The sequence below is a fragment of the Cinclus cinclus genome, chromosome 8 (genome assembly GCF_963662255.1).
Source record: "Cinclus cinclus chromosome 8, bCinCin1.1, whole genome shotgun sequence".
Lineage (NCBI taxonomy): Eukaryota > Metazoa > Chordata > Aves > Passeriformes > Cinclidae > Cinclus > Cinclus cinclus.
In genome coordinates, this window is record NC_085053.1 from 29,613,975 (window position 1) to 29,630,525 (window position 16,551).

A 16,551-nucleotide genomic window follows, 5' to 3' on the forward strand; every position below is an offset into this window, starting at 1 on the left:
GCTCTTTTCACTGCTCTTTGGGAGCGTGTGGAGTAAAGCTGTGATGGGGCTTTGCTTCATTTAAAAATCCATCACGACCTTGGAAATTCTGTCTTCAGCAATGTGTTCGAAGTGTGTTAAATTCCCTACAAAATCATCGCCAGTGTTCTGGCAGCTCCTTCCCATGTGTGCACCGTCCATCTTCTGAACTTGTTGGAATTCCTCTCTGGCTTCTTATTTTTCCTCCTGTCTTGTGATCAAGGCAAGTATCCTCTAGGGCAACGAGGAATCAGCGTGGTCAGTGCTGGTCAGTGAAAGGATAATGTGCAAAACCCCGAGATAAAGTTGGAACTGAGGAATCTTCCCCGTTTGTTCGACAGGCCAAGATTAGATTCCACCTCTCTTGCCATTTCTGCTTCTCCCTCTCGGTGGACCGAGGAATTCCTACTATGCAGGCAAATCCCGTTCCCAGATTCCCCGGTGATAGCGCTGCTAAGTGACATCTGACAGGATGCTTCCTGCATTTTGTTACTTCCAGCTGGCACCATAAAAGCACTGTCACTTACCCCTCTGATTTGTGGCACCTCGGCTGCATTGTTCCCTGCAGGGGGGAAGGACACTGGGAAACGGGATTGCCTTGTGGTAAAACCATCCCACCCTACCGGAGATGCTATCTCCAGTCGAAATCCTTCCTCAGAACAGTCTCCAGTTTTCCTTCCTCGTTAGCATTTCAGATTAAACCTTTAGGCTTATCTCCACATCAGAAATTCCCTCACTGGGAAGCTTCATCAACTTCTATCATCCACCTTTAGGTGTTCTTGGTGTTCACGCCTCATTTTTGCACCTCATTGTCATGAGAAAGGTGCAGTGGAGCTTGGCTTTGGGAATCTGGAGCTTTCATCCCTTCCTGTAGCATCTTCAAAGCTGAGCTTTGTGCAACCTGACGCATTAAAGCACACGAAATGGATATAAAAGTGCTTTTTGAGTTTGATTTGGGAGCAAGACTTTTTGTTACCTGCTCCTTTCCAGGAGTTCCCAGTGCTCTTCTGGAGGTGTCAGTGCAGTTTATTGTGTGGGAATGAAGGTTCCTGGTGAAACATCACTGGAACTCAGGTCTTTCGTTCCCAGCAACATTCGGGATCTTGGGAAGACAATACTTGAGTAATCCCATCTCTGCATTTTTCAGTCTGGTTTTAGGTGTCTGTGAGGGATATCTGAAAAAGCACAGCTGGGCCCCCAGTGGACTGCTCTGTCAGTTCAGAGCTTCAGTCCCTGGTGCTCTGATCCAGCTGGGCTTACCCCCGGTGCTGTCCCAGCTCCTGGTTGCCTCTCCCATGTCATCCTCCTGTCCCAGGAGCAGCATCCCCACCCTCTCCTGGAAGGGGTGTTGCTGTTGGCACTCTCAGTTGCCCTGCTGCCCACCCCAGGGGACCCTGGCTGGTGCCACTGGCTCCAGTGGGAAGCTCCATTCCCACCAAGCCTGGCCAAACCAAGCTGTGGAGATAACAAACAGGGTGCTAATTGCTGGCCAGCTCTGGTTCCTCTAACAGTCAGTGGGCTGCCAGCCCGTGCTGGTGGCCTCGGTGACCCGATTCTCATGACCTGGGTGGCGATCCACCACTCCAGCCAGTACTGGTGGGGACAGGCAGGACTCGGCAGGTTTGTCCAGTTCTGCCCTAACCGGCTTCCTTCCCACTCCAGGCTGACCTCTTGGGATGAGCTCCCTGGAAATGCTTCATTTCTGCTCCCAAACACCAGCTGGGCCCCCCGTGACTGTTGTCCTGCTGCTCAGCCTGGCGTGGGTTACAGGAACTGGGATCCAACTGGGACTGGCCAGCACCAGGGCTCTGCAAGAACTCCTCTGTTTGCTGCCCAGGCCTTCCACTCCTGCTTGCTCTCAAGACTCTGTCATTGTCATAAGATTCATTTCATCCCACTTCAGCCACCGAAAAATTACAGACCAGTCTTAAGTGATGGCTGCTTTTTGAAGAAAAGCTCGGGAGCAAACCATCCTGTTGTGCAGGAAGATCAGGAATTCCAGTGGGAGCCAGCTCGGTGAAGCAAGGAGTTTCTCAGAGGGTCAAAATGCAAGAAAAGAGCAGGAAAAGAATGACAGAGACTGGGAACAAAGGAGGCATGGAGAATTTTGGGCATGTGGGGGATGTTGGGCTGACTGATGGAGCTGTGAGTCGTGAGGGGACTCCAGTGGGGGAATGATGTAGGGAAAGAAAATACAGAAAAAAGTGTTAATCCATGGGTGAACAACCAAAATAGTCAGTGGGTTGGGGTTTTTTTGTCTCAGTCTTCATCTCCCAGCCTGCTTGGGAAGATAAAGGATGGAGGACAGTGAGGGAGCAGCGGGCTGGGGATGACCTAGAGGAGGTGGAGGTGTCCAAGTCCACCTCAGTGGACAAGGATCAGGCTGGAAAAGCTGTGAGGTTGATGTGAGTCGCTCTTGAAAATTGTGGTGCTTAGGAAGGTGGCAACAGGAAAAAGGTGCATCTTTGAGAAGGGTGGAGCAGATTAGAGGAACTATGGACTGGTCAGAATCTTCTCATCACCAAGAGGTCACCGAGGGCATCTTCTGGAGTCTGTTTCCAAACACCTGAAAGACGAGAAGGAAAACCAGGGATGGTGGATGCAGACTTGCCAAAGCAAATTGTGTCAGAAAGGCCCCACCTCCTCCTCCTCCAAGGGCTGGAGGGTGGCCTGGCCCTGGGGACATGGAGAGCCATGGGTGGGTGTGCAGGGAGCACTTCGTCCCCATTTCCCACAGTATTCCCACATGGCAGCTTCTGGCAGGGCTGGACACCAGGGTCCCAGGGGACCCAGCTGCTGGCTGGGGACGGGGAGGCTGTGGGGTGTCCCTGCAGCTACTCCAGCATCAGGATAGTGCTGGTGCTCATTAAATCTTCTTTTTCTTTGCCAGAGTCGGGATTGAATACACAAGAGATGGTATTTCTTGTTCGGACTCAGATGTTTATTAATTCTTATCTATGTTACAGTGAGTGCTACAGCACTTCTAGCTAACATGCTAAAAATGGAGATGTATGTCTCTCTCCCTACAAGGTCTTTTAAGGCCTAATGATCCAATTAAGAAATGCCAACTAATTGTTTTTTTACTTTTAACCCCATAACTAATCACCTGAGACCCTCAATGTGGAATTTTCTATCTAATCACAAAAGTACCACCCAGACCCATGAAGAAGAAGGTGAAGAAGAAAGAAACCTCTGCCCTAAAACCTCCATCTTGCTTTCTACATATTGCTGCATTCTGAGACCTAAATTTCTAAATTTTTCACCCTGTGACATTACACACTTCTATTCAAACTACCCACTCGCGATCCTAATTCTGTCGTTCAGTTTTGGCCCTCTCCACGTCCTCAGGTCAAAAGCAGTGTTCTCCTGGGGGTCAGTGCCTGTCAGCACAAAATTCTCAGCTTCCAGGGTTCCAGCAGGATGCTGTGGGAGGGAGGCCAGGGCAGGTGACCTCTGGGTGTCCCTTGCTGTGGCTGGAGCAGAGAGTGGCAGCACCTCCGGAGGGTGATTCAGCCCGTCCCAGGGCACTGAGAATAGACCAGGATCACCCCTCGGAGCTCCCAGCCGCTTTCCACTGCTGCGCAGGGAGCTTAGGTGATTAACTTTGGGCTGGCTAAAGATAGCCCGGCTGGGCCCCCCACGGCAGTGACATTTCTGCAGGCTGACATTCCTGCTCGGATTACCCCGCAGCTGGCCCGGGGCTCAGAGCTCAGGGCTGGCTGTTGACTCAGAAACATCGCTGCTGCTATGGCACTGAGAGACTGCTGCTCTTCTGCAGGAATTCCTGCCCTGCTGCGAGCCTCTGCATCCCAGCCAGGCCTTCTTCTTTGCTGGGATGCTGCAGCCCTTGGGGTTTGTGGCTTTCCCTTCATCCAGGAGGTTTTTCCTTCTTTTCATTCCCTGTGGTGAAAGAATCTGGGGCTTATTCCTTCTTGGGATGCTGCAGCCCCTGAATTTTGTGGCATTCCCTTCATCCAGGAGGTTTTTCCTTCTCCTTTTCATTCCCCTTGTGACAGAACCTGGGGCTTATTCCTTCTTGGGGTGCTGCAGCCCTTGGGGTTTGTGGCATTCCCTGCATCCAGGAGGTTTTTCCTTCTCCTTTTCATTCTCTGTCATGACAGAAGCTGGGGCTTCTTCCTTCTTGCAACCATTTTTGTGACATTCCCTGCATCCAGGAGGTTTTTCCTTCTCCCTTTCATTCCCCTTGTAACAGAACCTGGGTCTTCTTCCTTCTTGGGGTGCTGCAGCCCTTGAATTTTGTGACATTCCCTGCATCCAGGAGGTTTTTCCTTCTTTTCATTCCCTGTGGTGAAAGAAGCTGGGGCTTCTTCCTTCTTGCAGCCATTTTTGTGGCATTCCCTGCATCCAAGAGGTTTTTCCTTCTTTTTATTCCCTGTGCCTTCTCTTAGTGAGACATCTCCTTCTGCTTCCCAGAATCTTCCAGTTTGAACCTGGATGTGTCCTGGATGTTCTTGGCAAGTGCTGTTTAATCACTGACGTCTCCAGCAGCTCTGGAGCCGTTTTTCTTGGGGCTGAGTTTTCCCAGCAGCTGGAATGGTGTGTCCCAGAAAAGACCTGTCTTTAATTAGGGAACTTAGAATGCCAGGCTCCTCAACAATCCAGCAGAAAAGTTCATTTTTCCTGCTCTCTGTTGTTTAGAAAAGAGAAAAGAAAATAAAAATGCCCCCCAAAATATTGGCTGTATTTTGCCAGAGGCTGTTGCTGATGTCAAACACTCTCATCCCCAGTTTCAGTTTCCCACATTATTCCTGGCAGCTCCAGCTCACTCATTTCCTGGCATTTTTTGCAATTAGCAGTAGAAAGCTTTCACTTCATTTTTTTTTGTCTCTATCTTCCCCTCTGATCTCTGAACCCAGCCTGAATACAGGCCCCATTGTTCCCGCTGATTTGGAGCCCCTGTTAGGATTTCATCCTCCTTCTCCCACAGCTGGACCTCCTCCAGTGCCACCTCCTCAGTCACCCCCTGCCAGTGGCTTTGCCATCCCTTTATCCCATCCCTTTATCCCATCCCATCCCTTTATCCCATCCCATCCCATCCCTTTATCCCATCCCATCCCTTTATCCCATCCCATCCCATCCCATCCCTTTATCCCATCCCATCCCTTTATCCCATCCCATCCCTTTATCCCATCCCATCCCATCCCATCCCATCCCATCCCATCCCATCCCATCCCATCCCATCCCATCCCATCCCATCCCATCCCATCCCATCCCATCCCCTCTCTCCACTGGGATCCCACTTCCCAGCCCTTTCTGCCCACACCTCGTGTATTAGCACCGCCTGACAGAGAAAAATCTACATTTCCAAAGCACTTTTTTGGTTGGAAGAATAACTGTGGGACAAACTCAGTGTTGATTTACATGCGGTACCCGTGCCCGCTCTGGCTGCAGCATTCCCATCTCCTGCCGAGAGCTCCACATCCAACAAAAATCCCTTCCAGCTCCCCTGCAGGTGTGAGAAACCTGAGAGGGGACAGCTCAAGTGACTGGTGGGACTGGAGTCCCAAAAATACGACGAGGTGAGAAGGGCATGCTCGTCCATTTGTTGGGGAGTTGCTCAAGAGCGTCGTGGCTCCACCTGTTCCTTTCTTAGCACATCTGCACTTATCTTTGCCAAAGATATAATTAGGGATGCTGGGGAGGAGGGGAGGTGCAGCTGAAGGCTCCGTGGTTCCCATGGATTTTTGGTCTCTCCTCGCTCCAACCCCACGGTCCAGCAGAATTTCTGTAGGAGCTGCACGAGGGAACGAGCTGGATGCAGCTCGCTTTTCAATCACACCTCCTTGTGTGGCTTTTGTGCTTAGAAAAAAAGGCTGGGAATCTGTTCGGCGGATTCCCTGGATGCTGGAAGGCACATGGGGGATCCAGGAAAGAAAGCTGTGGTGACAGGATTTTTGTTCAGCCCTTACAGTTTGGGAGGTGGTGCTGTACGATTTGGACATTTCGTCGCAGATTTGAAGTGAATCCCGGGCTTTGTGCTCTGTGCCTTTGGTTGTTTGCAATGTGGATTTCCAAATCTGTCTGACAGAAGGATTTCCACGGGAATATCTTCTGGATCTGGTAGAACAATGTTTTAATTCAAGGAAATAGCTCTCAGAACGCACTAACAGGATACATTAAACAAATAAATCACTCGGTGTCAGTTATTCCCTCGGCATTGTGAGGGATAAATATGTAAACATGTCCACACGATCCCTGAGCAACCACAGCTCCATTAGGGAAGGCAAAGGGTGAATGGCTCCCAGCCTGCTCAAGGCCCTTTCCCATCAGGTCCTGGCATGTCCTTTGTTGATAAACCTGTTTTACTCAACGTGCTCCGGGGTTTTTGGAGTGATGCTAGGCACTGGCAGTAATTAACGTGGGGCAATATTCCTGCTAATGAACCTCGTGCTGTGGAGGTGAAATAGCCATTTTCTGACACTGGTTAGTAATTAATGTGAGGTGATATTCCTGCTAATGAACCTCCTGTTGGGAAGGTTAAAGAGCCATTTTCTTCTGGGGAATGGGAGGGCCTTTGGTCATGTGGATCTGTTTTATCTGAGCCATGTCTGTGTGGGTGCCTTGGTAAATCACTCTGAGCACCTTCCTTCTCTTTCCTTCTCTTTCCTCCTTCTCCTTCTCCTTCTCCTTCTCCTTCTCCTTCTCCTTCTCCTTCTTTCTCCTTCCTCCCCACAACTCCTGTCCATTCCTCCCCCTGCTCCTTCCCTTTCTCCTCTCCCTCTTCTCTCTCCTCCCTTTTCCTGCCCTCTCACCTGCCCCAGGAGCTAAGATCCCACAATTCCCAGGTGAAGCCAGGTGGGATCAGCTGCTGGATCAGTCTGTCCCACAGAGGGGCCCTGTCCCACCTTCCCCCACACAAGCTCTCAGTCAGGAGCAGCCAAGGAGTGAAGAATGCAAATGAGGCCTTCAGTGACATTAATGAGCTCTATCAGCTCCCAGATAATCACCTGCCATCCATGTGATCTGCTCCAACGTCTGCCTGCTCTCCCAAGTCTTTTGTGTCGTCTGCAGTAATGACAGCAATTGGGATAATCTGTAATAAATAGAGAATAATTAAAAGTGGGCTGGTTTAAGGTCCTCTGATGAATGCAAACTCTGGAATTGTGTCCTGTGGCTTCACCTGGGAATTAGGGATATTTTAAAATGTAATATGATTTCCAGCTGGGAGTCTGGGACTGTGCTGTCAGACTTTTCCTGAAGCAGAGTTTTCATGCACCAGGATAAACATTTCCACCTTCCCATACACGTGCACGAGGACTCCAAAATCCTCACCTGGCCCAAGAGCCGTGGTGCAGCTCAGGTTCCCAAACCTGCTCCCTCTTCACCCAATTCCCTGTCACTCCTGGAGGGGAGGGACCATTTTCCCCTGTAACACTTGGATTTTAATCTTTGGGGGTTTATGAGTGTTTGTCTGCTTTAGGTTTTGTTGAATTTTATCAGCTTGTCCAACACTGGGGGAATATTTCAGTGCCATGTTGTACACACTGGATTTGGGAATAAATCCAACATCAAAACCTTTCCAAGACAAAAGAGAGCAACTGCTCTTATAAATCTATTTTAGAGGAACAGATTTTATCCCAAGTCTGAATTATTGAGGTAAGGTTTAGATAGAGTGATAACATTTTATTAAATCAGTTGGAATCACTGGAAAATTACTTTGGTGACCTCGAGTCTCAGCTGTTGATGCTTCAAAGGCAGCTGGAGCTTGGGCTGGGAAGGACAGCCCCAAACACTGAAGAACTTTATAAATAGTCCCAATTTATGGCAGCCAGGATGCAGTGAAGAATAAATAACGTAGAAGATGTCTTATGGCACTGTAAACATGTGGAATAGGATGGATAGACTGAGCAAAAGGGGGAAAACTGCTGGAAACTGCTTTTAGCCTTCCATGTGAGAGTTTCTCTTGGAATTTTTGGCAGAGTTTATCAGGGTTTTTTTTGTTGTTGTTGTTTTTTGTTTGTTTTTTGTTGTTGTTGTTGTTGTTGTTTGTTTTGTTTTTTTTTTTAATGTCTTAAACTCCACATGCCCAAGGTTTACAAGGAAAGTTGTGATCCAACAGAAGGAATTCCTTTTTTTCCTTGCAAAAGTAGAAATGAAGATTTTACCAGCACAGTGAGCCCACAATTTGATCTTTAACAGTTTAGGAGAGCCAAGTTTGAAAAGATGTTGGCAAATATTTGTCTTCAACATTTCCTCTCCACCAGATTGGACAATCTGCTCACAACCCAATCCCACTGGGAATATTCCTCCTACATTATGGAAAGCTGATTTTTTTGGCAGCTGGAAAGGGAACTTGAGCTGCTCCCCAAGTTTTTTAATTCACCTGGTTGGGATGTGGTGTTTTCACCTTAAAACTCTTGTGGCTTCATGGCCTTTGCACTTTCTGGCAGAAGAAGTCTTAATTTATCAGGAGCTTTTATTTATCAGGACTGGGGTGACAAGAGAGAGCCACGAGGCAATCAGGAGAGAGAAAATAAACCCCACTTGAAATTTTGGCATCTGGATCTCTTTTCAAAATGTTTCCTACCTCAGTTCATCTCATGTGTCCCTCGAGGGCAAAGCTGCCAATCCCTCCTGCAGGCTGGGGACTCTGCCCTCCCTCCTGCCTTGCTGTGGCACTTGGGGACGTGATGGGGACAGTTTGTGGGTTGAGAGAGGAACTCTGGAGCTGCAGATAATGACGGGCTGGTGCTCAGATCCCTGCAGGCACCGAGGGGCTGGAGCTGTGCTGGGAGAGGGATGGCACGGACGGGATCTGGGGGGAGCCAAGGGTGGGAGTTTGTCCCATTAACCCCCTCCCCATCTATGACACTTCAGGGACCTCCTGATGAAATGTCTGCTTGTCCTTACACTGAGCTGCTCCCAGAAAAGAGGATATTCCCCAAAACCTTGCACTTTCCAAGTATTCAGGAGTGAAAAAAAGGCCTCAAGTCCACAGTGATGAGCAGCTCTCACTTTTCCCCCCTGTACCCAGCACTGGTGAGGCCACACCTCAAATTCTGGGGTCACTTTAGGGCCCCATGTGACATGAAGGACGTGGAGGGGCTGGAGGGTGTCCAGGGAAGGAAAGGGAGCTGGGAAGGGGCTGGAGAATTCCTGAGGGAGCTGGGAAAGGGCTGGACAATCCCTGAGGGAGCTGGGAAAGGGCTGGAGAATTCCTGAGGGAGCTGGGAAAGGGCTGGAGAATCCCTGAGGGAGCTGGGAAGGGGTTGGAGAATTCCTGAGGGAGCTGGGAAGGGGCTGGAGAATCCCTGAGGGAGATGGGAAAGGGATGGAGAATCCCTGAGGGAGATGGGAAAGGGATGGAGAATTCCTGAGGGAGCTGGGAAGGGGCTGGAGAATTCCTGAGGGAGCTGGGAAAGGGCTGGAGAATTCCTGAGGGAGCTGGGAAGGGGCTGGAGAATCCCTGAGGGAGATGGGAAAGGGATGGAGAATCCCTGAGGGAGCTGGGAAAGGGCTCAGATGGAGAAAAGGAGGCTCAGGGGGACCTTGTGGCTCTGCACAAGTCCCTGACAGGAGGGGACAGCCGGGGGTGTTTGGGGTCTGCTCCAGGGAACAGGGACAGGAGCAGAGGGAACGGCCTCAGGCTGGGCCAGGGGAGGCTCAGGAAAAGTGGGAAAATGCCTTCATGGAAAAGGTTTTCCAGCCCTGGCACAGCTGCCCAGGGCAGGGGTGAGTCTGCACCCCAGCAGGATTTAAAAGTGGATGTGGTGCTTGGGGACGTGGGTCAGTGCTGGGAATGGTTGGACTGGATGGTCTGAGAGGGATTCTCCAACCTAAACAATTGTGTGACAAAAAGAGAGCGCAGAGATGCCAGCCAGTGGGAAAAAGCCTCCACTAAGGGGCTGCTAAGTCACCTCTGCAGTGAGAGATTCCGTGTGTTCCATCACCTTACAGAGCTGGGAAAGGAGCAGATGGCAAAACCTACCACAAGTGCAGTTATTGCAAAACCCCGGCGCTGGGAAGGAGCTGCATTTCAGGACATTGGGGTGTTGCAGGTGGCAGGAGGAGAAACACGAGGGCAGCCAGGGCTGCCTCTGTCCTCGGGGGGACTGGCAACAGCTCAGCTTTGTGAGGAAATGTCACCTCAGTTCCTGCTGGAGTGCCACCAGCACCAACCCTCCTGTGCAAACACTGGGTAAGATTTAAAAACTGAAACTCCTCTTGTTCCTCACTTCCCTATTCTGTGTCAGCGATGATTTCACCCTAGCAAACATGACCAAAGCACCGCTGTAATTTACAGGATTGCCTTATGCAAGCCCCAAATATAAACTGAAATGTGAGAGGCTTGAAGACACATCCTGAAGTGTTCCAGGAGCCCAGACCCCCAGATTGCAGGAGTGTTTCCAGAAGTACCAGGAAGGTGATCCAAGCCAGCCACTGGCCAGGGCTTTGGGGTGTTTCTGGCAGGGGGAGTTGCTCTGCTGATGTCAGTGGGACGCTCACGTTGGGTTCAGGGAAAGAACAACTCATGGAGCATCTAAACTTGTGTTTACTGTTTGTGGGAGTCGCTGTAGCAACTGCAGATACCACTCAGGGAGAGAATCCCAGGGCACTTCATCCCTGTCCTCTGCTCTGGAGCCAGGCTGGGACAGCTGGGGATGGCCAGCCTGGACAAGAGAAGGCTCTTGAGAGCCTCCTCCAGGGCCTGAAGTGGCTCTGAGAGAGCTGGGGAGGGATTTGGGACAAAAGCCTGGAGAGACAGAACACGGGGAATGGCTTCCCACTGCTGGAAAATGGAATTAGAGGGATTCTGGGAAGGAATTGTTCCCAGGGATGGAATTCCCAGAGCAGCTGTGGCTGCCCCTGGATCCCTGGAAGTGTCCAAGGCCAGGCTGAAGCAGCCTAGGACAGTGGAAGGTGTCCCTGACCGTGGGTGGAACTGGATGTGATTTAAGGTCCCTCCCAACCCAAAGCATTCTCTGGTATCCATGAATATTAAATACAAAGAAAGTCAGAAAATATTTGTTATTTTAAGATCATTCCCACACAAAGTTTTTAGATTGGTAGAAGAACAACTCCTAATGGATTCTATATCTGGCTGTTATTTTGGGGTAGCTGTGGATCTAAAAATATTTCACGGGGGACTTGGAGGGTATATTTTAATCTCACATGCTGGTTTTAAAAGCAGATTTAGCTTTAGGAGTGGGACTGTAGCCTCTGCTTTCAACAGTTGATTTGTAAACAGCCCCTGGTTCATCACAGGGCGTTTGTGGGGTTGCACAGACCAAGGAGGGCTGGTTTGATAAGAGCTGGGGTTTCCGGGGTGCTGGGCTCAGACTGCGTCACTCGGTGCCTTTAGGGACAGTTGAGTTTCTCAGAAGGGTTGAACTGGGCTCTCTTCCTGCTGTGGGCCAGGACAGTGACTCTGGTGCGTGTGATTCCGTGAAATGAGCGGGAATGTGGTGCCTGTGACGTTCCTTGGGCCCAAAACTCAGCTGCAGCTTCAGAAATGACTGCCCAGGGAGCACGGAGGGCAGGCAGGAGCAGCTGCAGGGCACACACCCATTTCAGCACTTTTACTTGAGAAAATGAGTGGGGGAAAAAAAATAAGAAAAGATAGGGGATGAGTCAAAAGCCAAAAACACCGGTGAGAGCTGCACGGGGAGGCAGGTGCTGCATCTCGCTGGGTGCAAGACCAGAGGGAGCTGTGGGCAGGCTGGGCAGGCTCGGGAAAACGCAAATTCTGAAAGAAAATGTAAATGGTGCTTTTGAAAATCCACTTCTGCACTGGAGCAGCAGCAGAACTCACTGTTTTCCCATTGAAATTATCCTCAGGCAGAGCTGTTTGCTCTCACTTCATTGTGTCTTTGCCATTGAAATCACCGGAGGCATCTCAAGTTTTCAAAATATCCGAGTTTAAATCGTGACTCCATTGGCCTCTCACTGGTTTTGGTGCAAAGGCTTAGGCAGGTGACAATGCTCGTGCTTTACATGAATAAACCATGGAGGCATCCCCACAGCTCCAAGGATTCCTGCAGGAAACTTCCAGGGAATGAAGCAGGGAGGCAGAAACCGAGGGAAAGAGGGTCCTGATGCACCCTGCTAAAAATTCTGGAGAACATTGTGAATGTGTAAAATATTCATTCTTTATTTAGCCCATCTTCTGAAACCCAAAAATAAATATAAAATACTTACAGCCAAACTCTCTAAACCCTGGAGTTTCCTAATACACCTCAGTATCTTTAGTATGCAACAGCTTTGCTTGTTTTGGGGTTTTTTTTCCCCTTTTATTACATAAAACTCAGATTACAGACTAAAGGAATATTCTGAATATCAGATCTGGGGAATGTGAGTCCTTCAATATCAAGAGCAGATTTGTGTTCTTGGTCCTGCGTTCCCTGATGGCTCTTTCTGAGGTGAAGACTGGAAGTGAAGTGACAGTGGCAGCGGGTTCTGCAGACCTGGGCAAGGCTGGAAATCCCCCCAAAAGGCTAAATTTAGGGTCTGGTGTCAGAGTGTCTGTGAACCTGTTCCTTCTCCTCCCCCAGGAATGCACACATGTCCTGGCTGTGCTTCCTGAGGAGTCTCAGAGCAGGAGAGCACAGGACAAGAACACAGAATTTGATTTAAACATCTGGGTTTTAGTTTGGCTAAATGGGTTTTTACCTATTCCTAAACTTACTTTACCTGTGATGGTTTTTTTCAATCCAAACGTTTTCTGCAACAAGTAGTTTGAGCCCTTCTGGGTCAACTAATTTACATGATAAAATAGTTGAGAGGGAGTACTCACGGTAGAAAGGAAAATACACTGAGCTTTGTGTGATTTTGGCTATTTCCATCTGCTTTTTGATTATTCAGGAATGAGAGAACTTACAGTGTTTGGAGCTCTGTGAGCACCGAAAAAAAAAAAAATCCAACAAAACATTCCAATGCCACAAAGATTTGGATTCACCAAATCTTTCAAATGTGTCTGTGGCAGGTTTATTGCTGAATTACCTTTGGTTTATTTTCTGTTGATTCTCAATCCTTTAGTGGAAGATCCCCTATGCAGTGCAGCTTCACTGATGTGCTGAATGACAGGGAGGATCTGTCCTTGGGGACAGACACCAGCACAGGGTGGCAGCTCCTTCCCCTGGGGACACAGGGACACGAGGGAGGGAGGGCGGGCAGGGGGACACGTCTGGAGCTCCAGCTCAGCTCCTGAGTGTGTCTGAGCAATCCTGCCCCGTGATGTCACTGGTACATGCCCGTAGAAACGCTGAATCCATCAGCTCTGACAGATTTATGGGATGAGCATGTGTTACCAGGATTATGAGAAGCAGTTACATTCATGGGGAGATTTTATGATTCACTCTATCCACTCGTGGAAACCTTAAATTTTACACCAGAGCTGCCGGGGAGCGCCGTGTCCTGCTGGCAGGGTCAGGGAGCTGAGCTCGGTGGGAGCTGGCATGGTGGATTTGGGGTGCAGAGCATGCTGGGGACCTGTGGAGTGTGGGGCGGATGGGGACAAAACCAGCAAAACTGGGGGAGCCAGGGGTGACAGGGAGCAGGGTCAGGAGTGGGGAGGAGGGTCAGGATTGGGGAGCAGGGTTGGGACTGGGGAGCAGGGCCGGGATTGGGGAGCAGGGCCGGGATTGGGGAGCAGGGCTGGGATTGGGGAGCAGGGCCGGGACTGGGGAGCAGGGTTGGGATTGGGGAGCAGGATTGGGACTGGGGAGCAGGGCCGGGATTGGGGAGCAGGGCCGGGATTGGGGAGCAGGATTGGGACTGGGGAGCAGGGCCGGGATTGGGGAGCAGGGCCGGGATTGGGGAGCAGGGCCGGGATTGGGGAGCAGGGCTGTTGGGGTGAGGAATGGGACCAGGCAGGGCTGGGGAGCAGAGCTGGTGGGGAGTGGGTCTTGGGGTTAAGAAGCAGGGCTGGAGGAGTTGGGGAGCAGAGCTGGGGGATATGGGGAGCAGAACTCTTGGGGAGCAGAGCTGATGAGGAGCTGGGCTGATAGGGACAAGAACTGTTGGGGTTCAGGGCTGATGGGGATCTGGCTGTGGCTGCTGGGGGATATGGGGAGCAGGAGCAGGGACAGGAGCAGAAGCAGTACAGGGAAAGGAAGAGAAGGAGAAGGAGAAGGAGAAGGAGAAGGAGAAGGAGAAGGAGAAGGAGAAGGAGAAGGAGACGGGGCAGGAACAGGAGCAGGGAAAGGAACAGGAGCAGCAGCAGGATCAGCAGCAGCATCCCGCGGCCCGCAGGAGAGCCCGATCCCCGCAGCAGCAGCCGGGGCGGGGGGGCCGCGATGACGCTCGGGAGCCGCAGCCCTGCCCTGCCCGGCCCTGCCCTGCCCGGAGGGCGCTCGGTTCCCCCCGAGATGCGGGGGCCGGGCCGGGGCGGGCCGGGCCGGGGCCGGCGGCGGGCGGGGACTCGCTCCGGCGGCCGGGACAGCGCAGCGGCGGCCGCGTGATGAGGGAGCGGAGCGGCTGCTCCGGCTCGGGCCCCGCCATGGACAGGCGGCCGCAGCGCCAGCCCGAGTACATGTCCGTGTGCCTCTTCGCAGAGGAGCCCTACCAGAAGCTGGCCATGGAGACGCTGGAGGAGCTCGACTGGTGCCTGGATCAGCTGGAGACCATCCAAACCTACCGCTCCGTCAGCGAGATGGCATCCAACAAGGTGAGCCCGCGTGCGGCACCGGGATGCGGAGCGGGGATGCGGGATGGGGATATGGGATGGGGATGCGGGACCGGGATGCGGGACGGGGATGTGGAGAGGCGCGGGGCTCTGAGCCTGATCCCGACCCGTCCTCGCGTCTGTCCAGGACAGCAGCTCCAAGTTAGTAGCGGTGAAAGGGATGCGGGTTCTCCCGCGGAGACGCGTCCAGGGACAACTCGCGGCGGGTGGCGAGGGGAGAGCGATCCGGGATTGTCTGGGGAGAGCGATCCGGGATATCGTGGAGAGCCCGATCGCTGCCGCAGGCTCATTTCCAGAAATTAAAGAGGTTTCAATTAGCTCCGGTCCCTTGGAGCTGATACGAGCAGAACACTGTGCAAACGCCCGCATTCAGCAGATCATCACGCCAGAAGTTAATTAATTTCATTGCTGTCCGGCCGTAATAACGGCGGACTTTAAACATTGTGGGTCAGGTATTTTACGGCTGTTTTGGCTTTCGGTGACGTTTTAATTTGATTTTCAATGCGCTGGGCTGGCAGCGCTTGGCAGCGCATGGTAAGAGTGGGCAGGCAGGGATGGTGACAGGGAATCAGCTCCGGGGGCTGCTGCTCTGCGGAGCCTCCCGTGGGAGCCGAAGGGGAGTTGTGAATTTCTCTGCACAGAATAAAGAAAGAAAAGCCCGTGGTGTTTAAAGTCGGGCAAGCAGGAGAGCGGAGTGCCAGGAGGGTCCTGACAGGCAGCAGAGAGCGAAACGCGAGCTCCGAGCGCCTGTGTGCAACTTTTGGGAGTTGATGCTCCAGTGCCTCGAGGCTGCAGCGGAGCCGGGCACAGCCCCGGGCACAGCCTGGCAGCTCCCAGCCCGTGCCTGCCCCTTCCAGGGATCCCAGACAGCGCTTCCAGTGCCCGCTGGAGCTGTCCCAGTCACAAGTTCCCAGCCCAGTACCTGTCGCATCCAGGTCCATGCCCAGTTGCGATGGTTTTAAACCCAGTTCTGCACCACGTCTGTGTTGTTATTTTTTTTTCTTTTCTAATTGGAAATGATTGCAATCAGAAATGCTGAAGCAGAAACTGCATTTATGGGAGAAAGTTGAGCAAAGAAATCCCGCGTTGTTTCACCTTCCTCTTCTGGTAGTGATTGCCACGATGTGCAGGGGCAAAGGAAGCAGTAAAAGTTTTATAGATCGAGCTTTCAAGAAAGAAACATTATTTTTTTCGTTTGAGTTTGTGTCGAGAGAGCCCTGGATGAAAGTTGAGAAGGGTTCAGACTGCATATCCAGTGTGAACACGACGCCCTTAAGTTTGAGGGTATTTTTTTTCTCTTTTTTCTGAGTGACAAATCTGTCCTCGTGGAGGTGAAACTAAATTGCTTTTGTAGCACTTTAAAGTTGCCATTACTCGGGGTGCAGATGGCTTGCAGCTGGCTCGAGCAAAAGCTTCCTGAAACTTTGTTCTTTCATTACCCGTTTCTGAAATGTCTACGCTTTTTTGGTCAACTTCCAGTTTCACAGTTTTCTGCTGTGAAAGAGAGGCATGAAATGGCCTCACACCTCGCCCGCCTTTGCTCCGGAGCTGTAAATATTGTCACAAATCACGGCACGGTTTGGGTTGGAAAGTTTGGTTTCAGTGCCTGATGATTTGGGGGATTCGCGGCTTTTTTGGGGGGTTTGGTGGCAGACGATGCGCACAGCGGTCCGGCAGTGCTGGATCGCTCCTGCAGCTTCAGGAGGAGGCTGCAGCCTCATTTCCCCGCTCCGAGCATCCCGTCCCAGCGCCAGCTCCGCTCCGGGGCATCTCCATTTGTCACCGGTAAATAGCAAAGCCGGCAGATGTTTTGAAAACAGGATGCTTGGGCTGCGCATTATTAAAGAAAAAAAAAAAAAAAAAAAAAAACGGAAAGAGAAACAGTCTAG

General features: G+C 51.4%; 1 protein-coding gene across 2 annotated transcripts in view; it reads left to right on the top strand.

Moving 5' to 3' along the window:
- PDE4B (phosphodiesterase 4B) overlaps window positions 1-16,551 on the top strand; it is a 160,049-nt gene that overhangs the window by 117,728 nt on the left and 25,770 nt on the right. For both annotated transcript variants that reach the window (XM_062497666.1, XM_062497667.1), the window contains one exon: window positions 14,532-14,644. In XM_062497666.1, coding sequence (XP_062353650.1) covers window positions 14,532-14,644 — 113 coding nt within the window. The remainder of the gene's footprint in view (window positions 1-14,531; window positions 14,645-16,551) is intronic.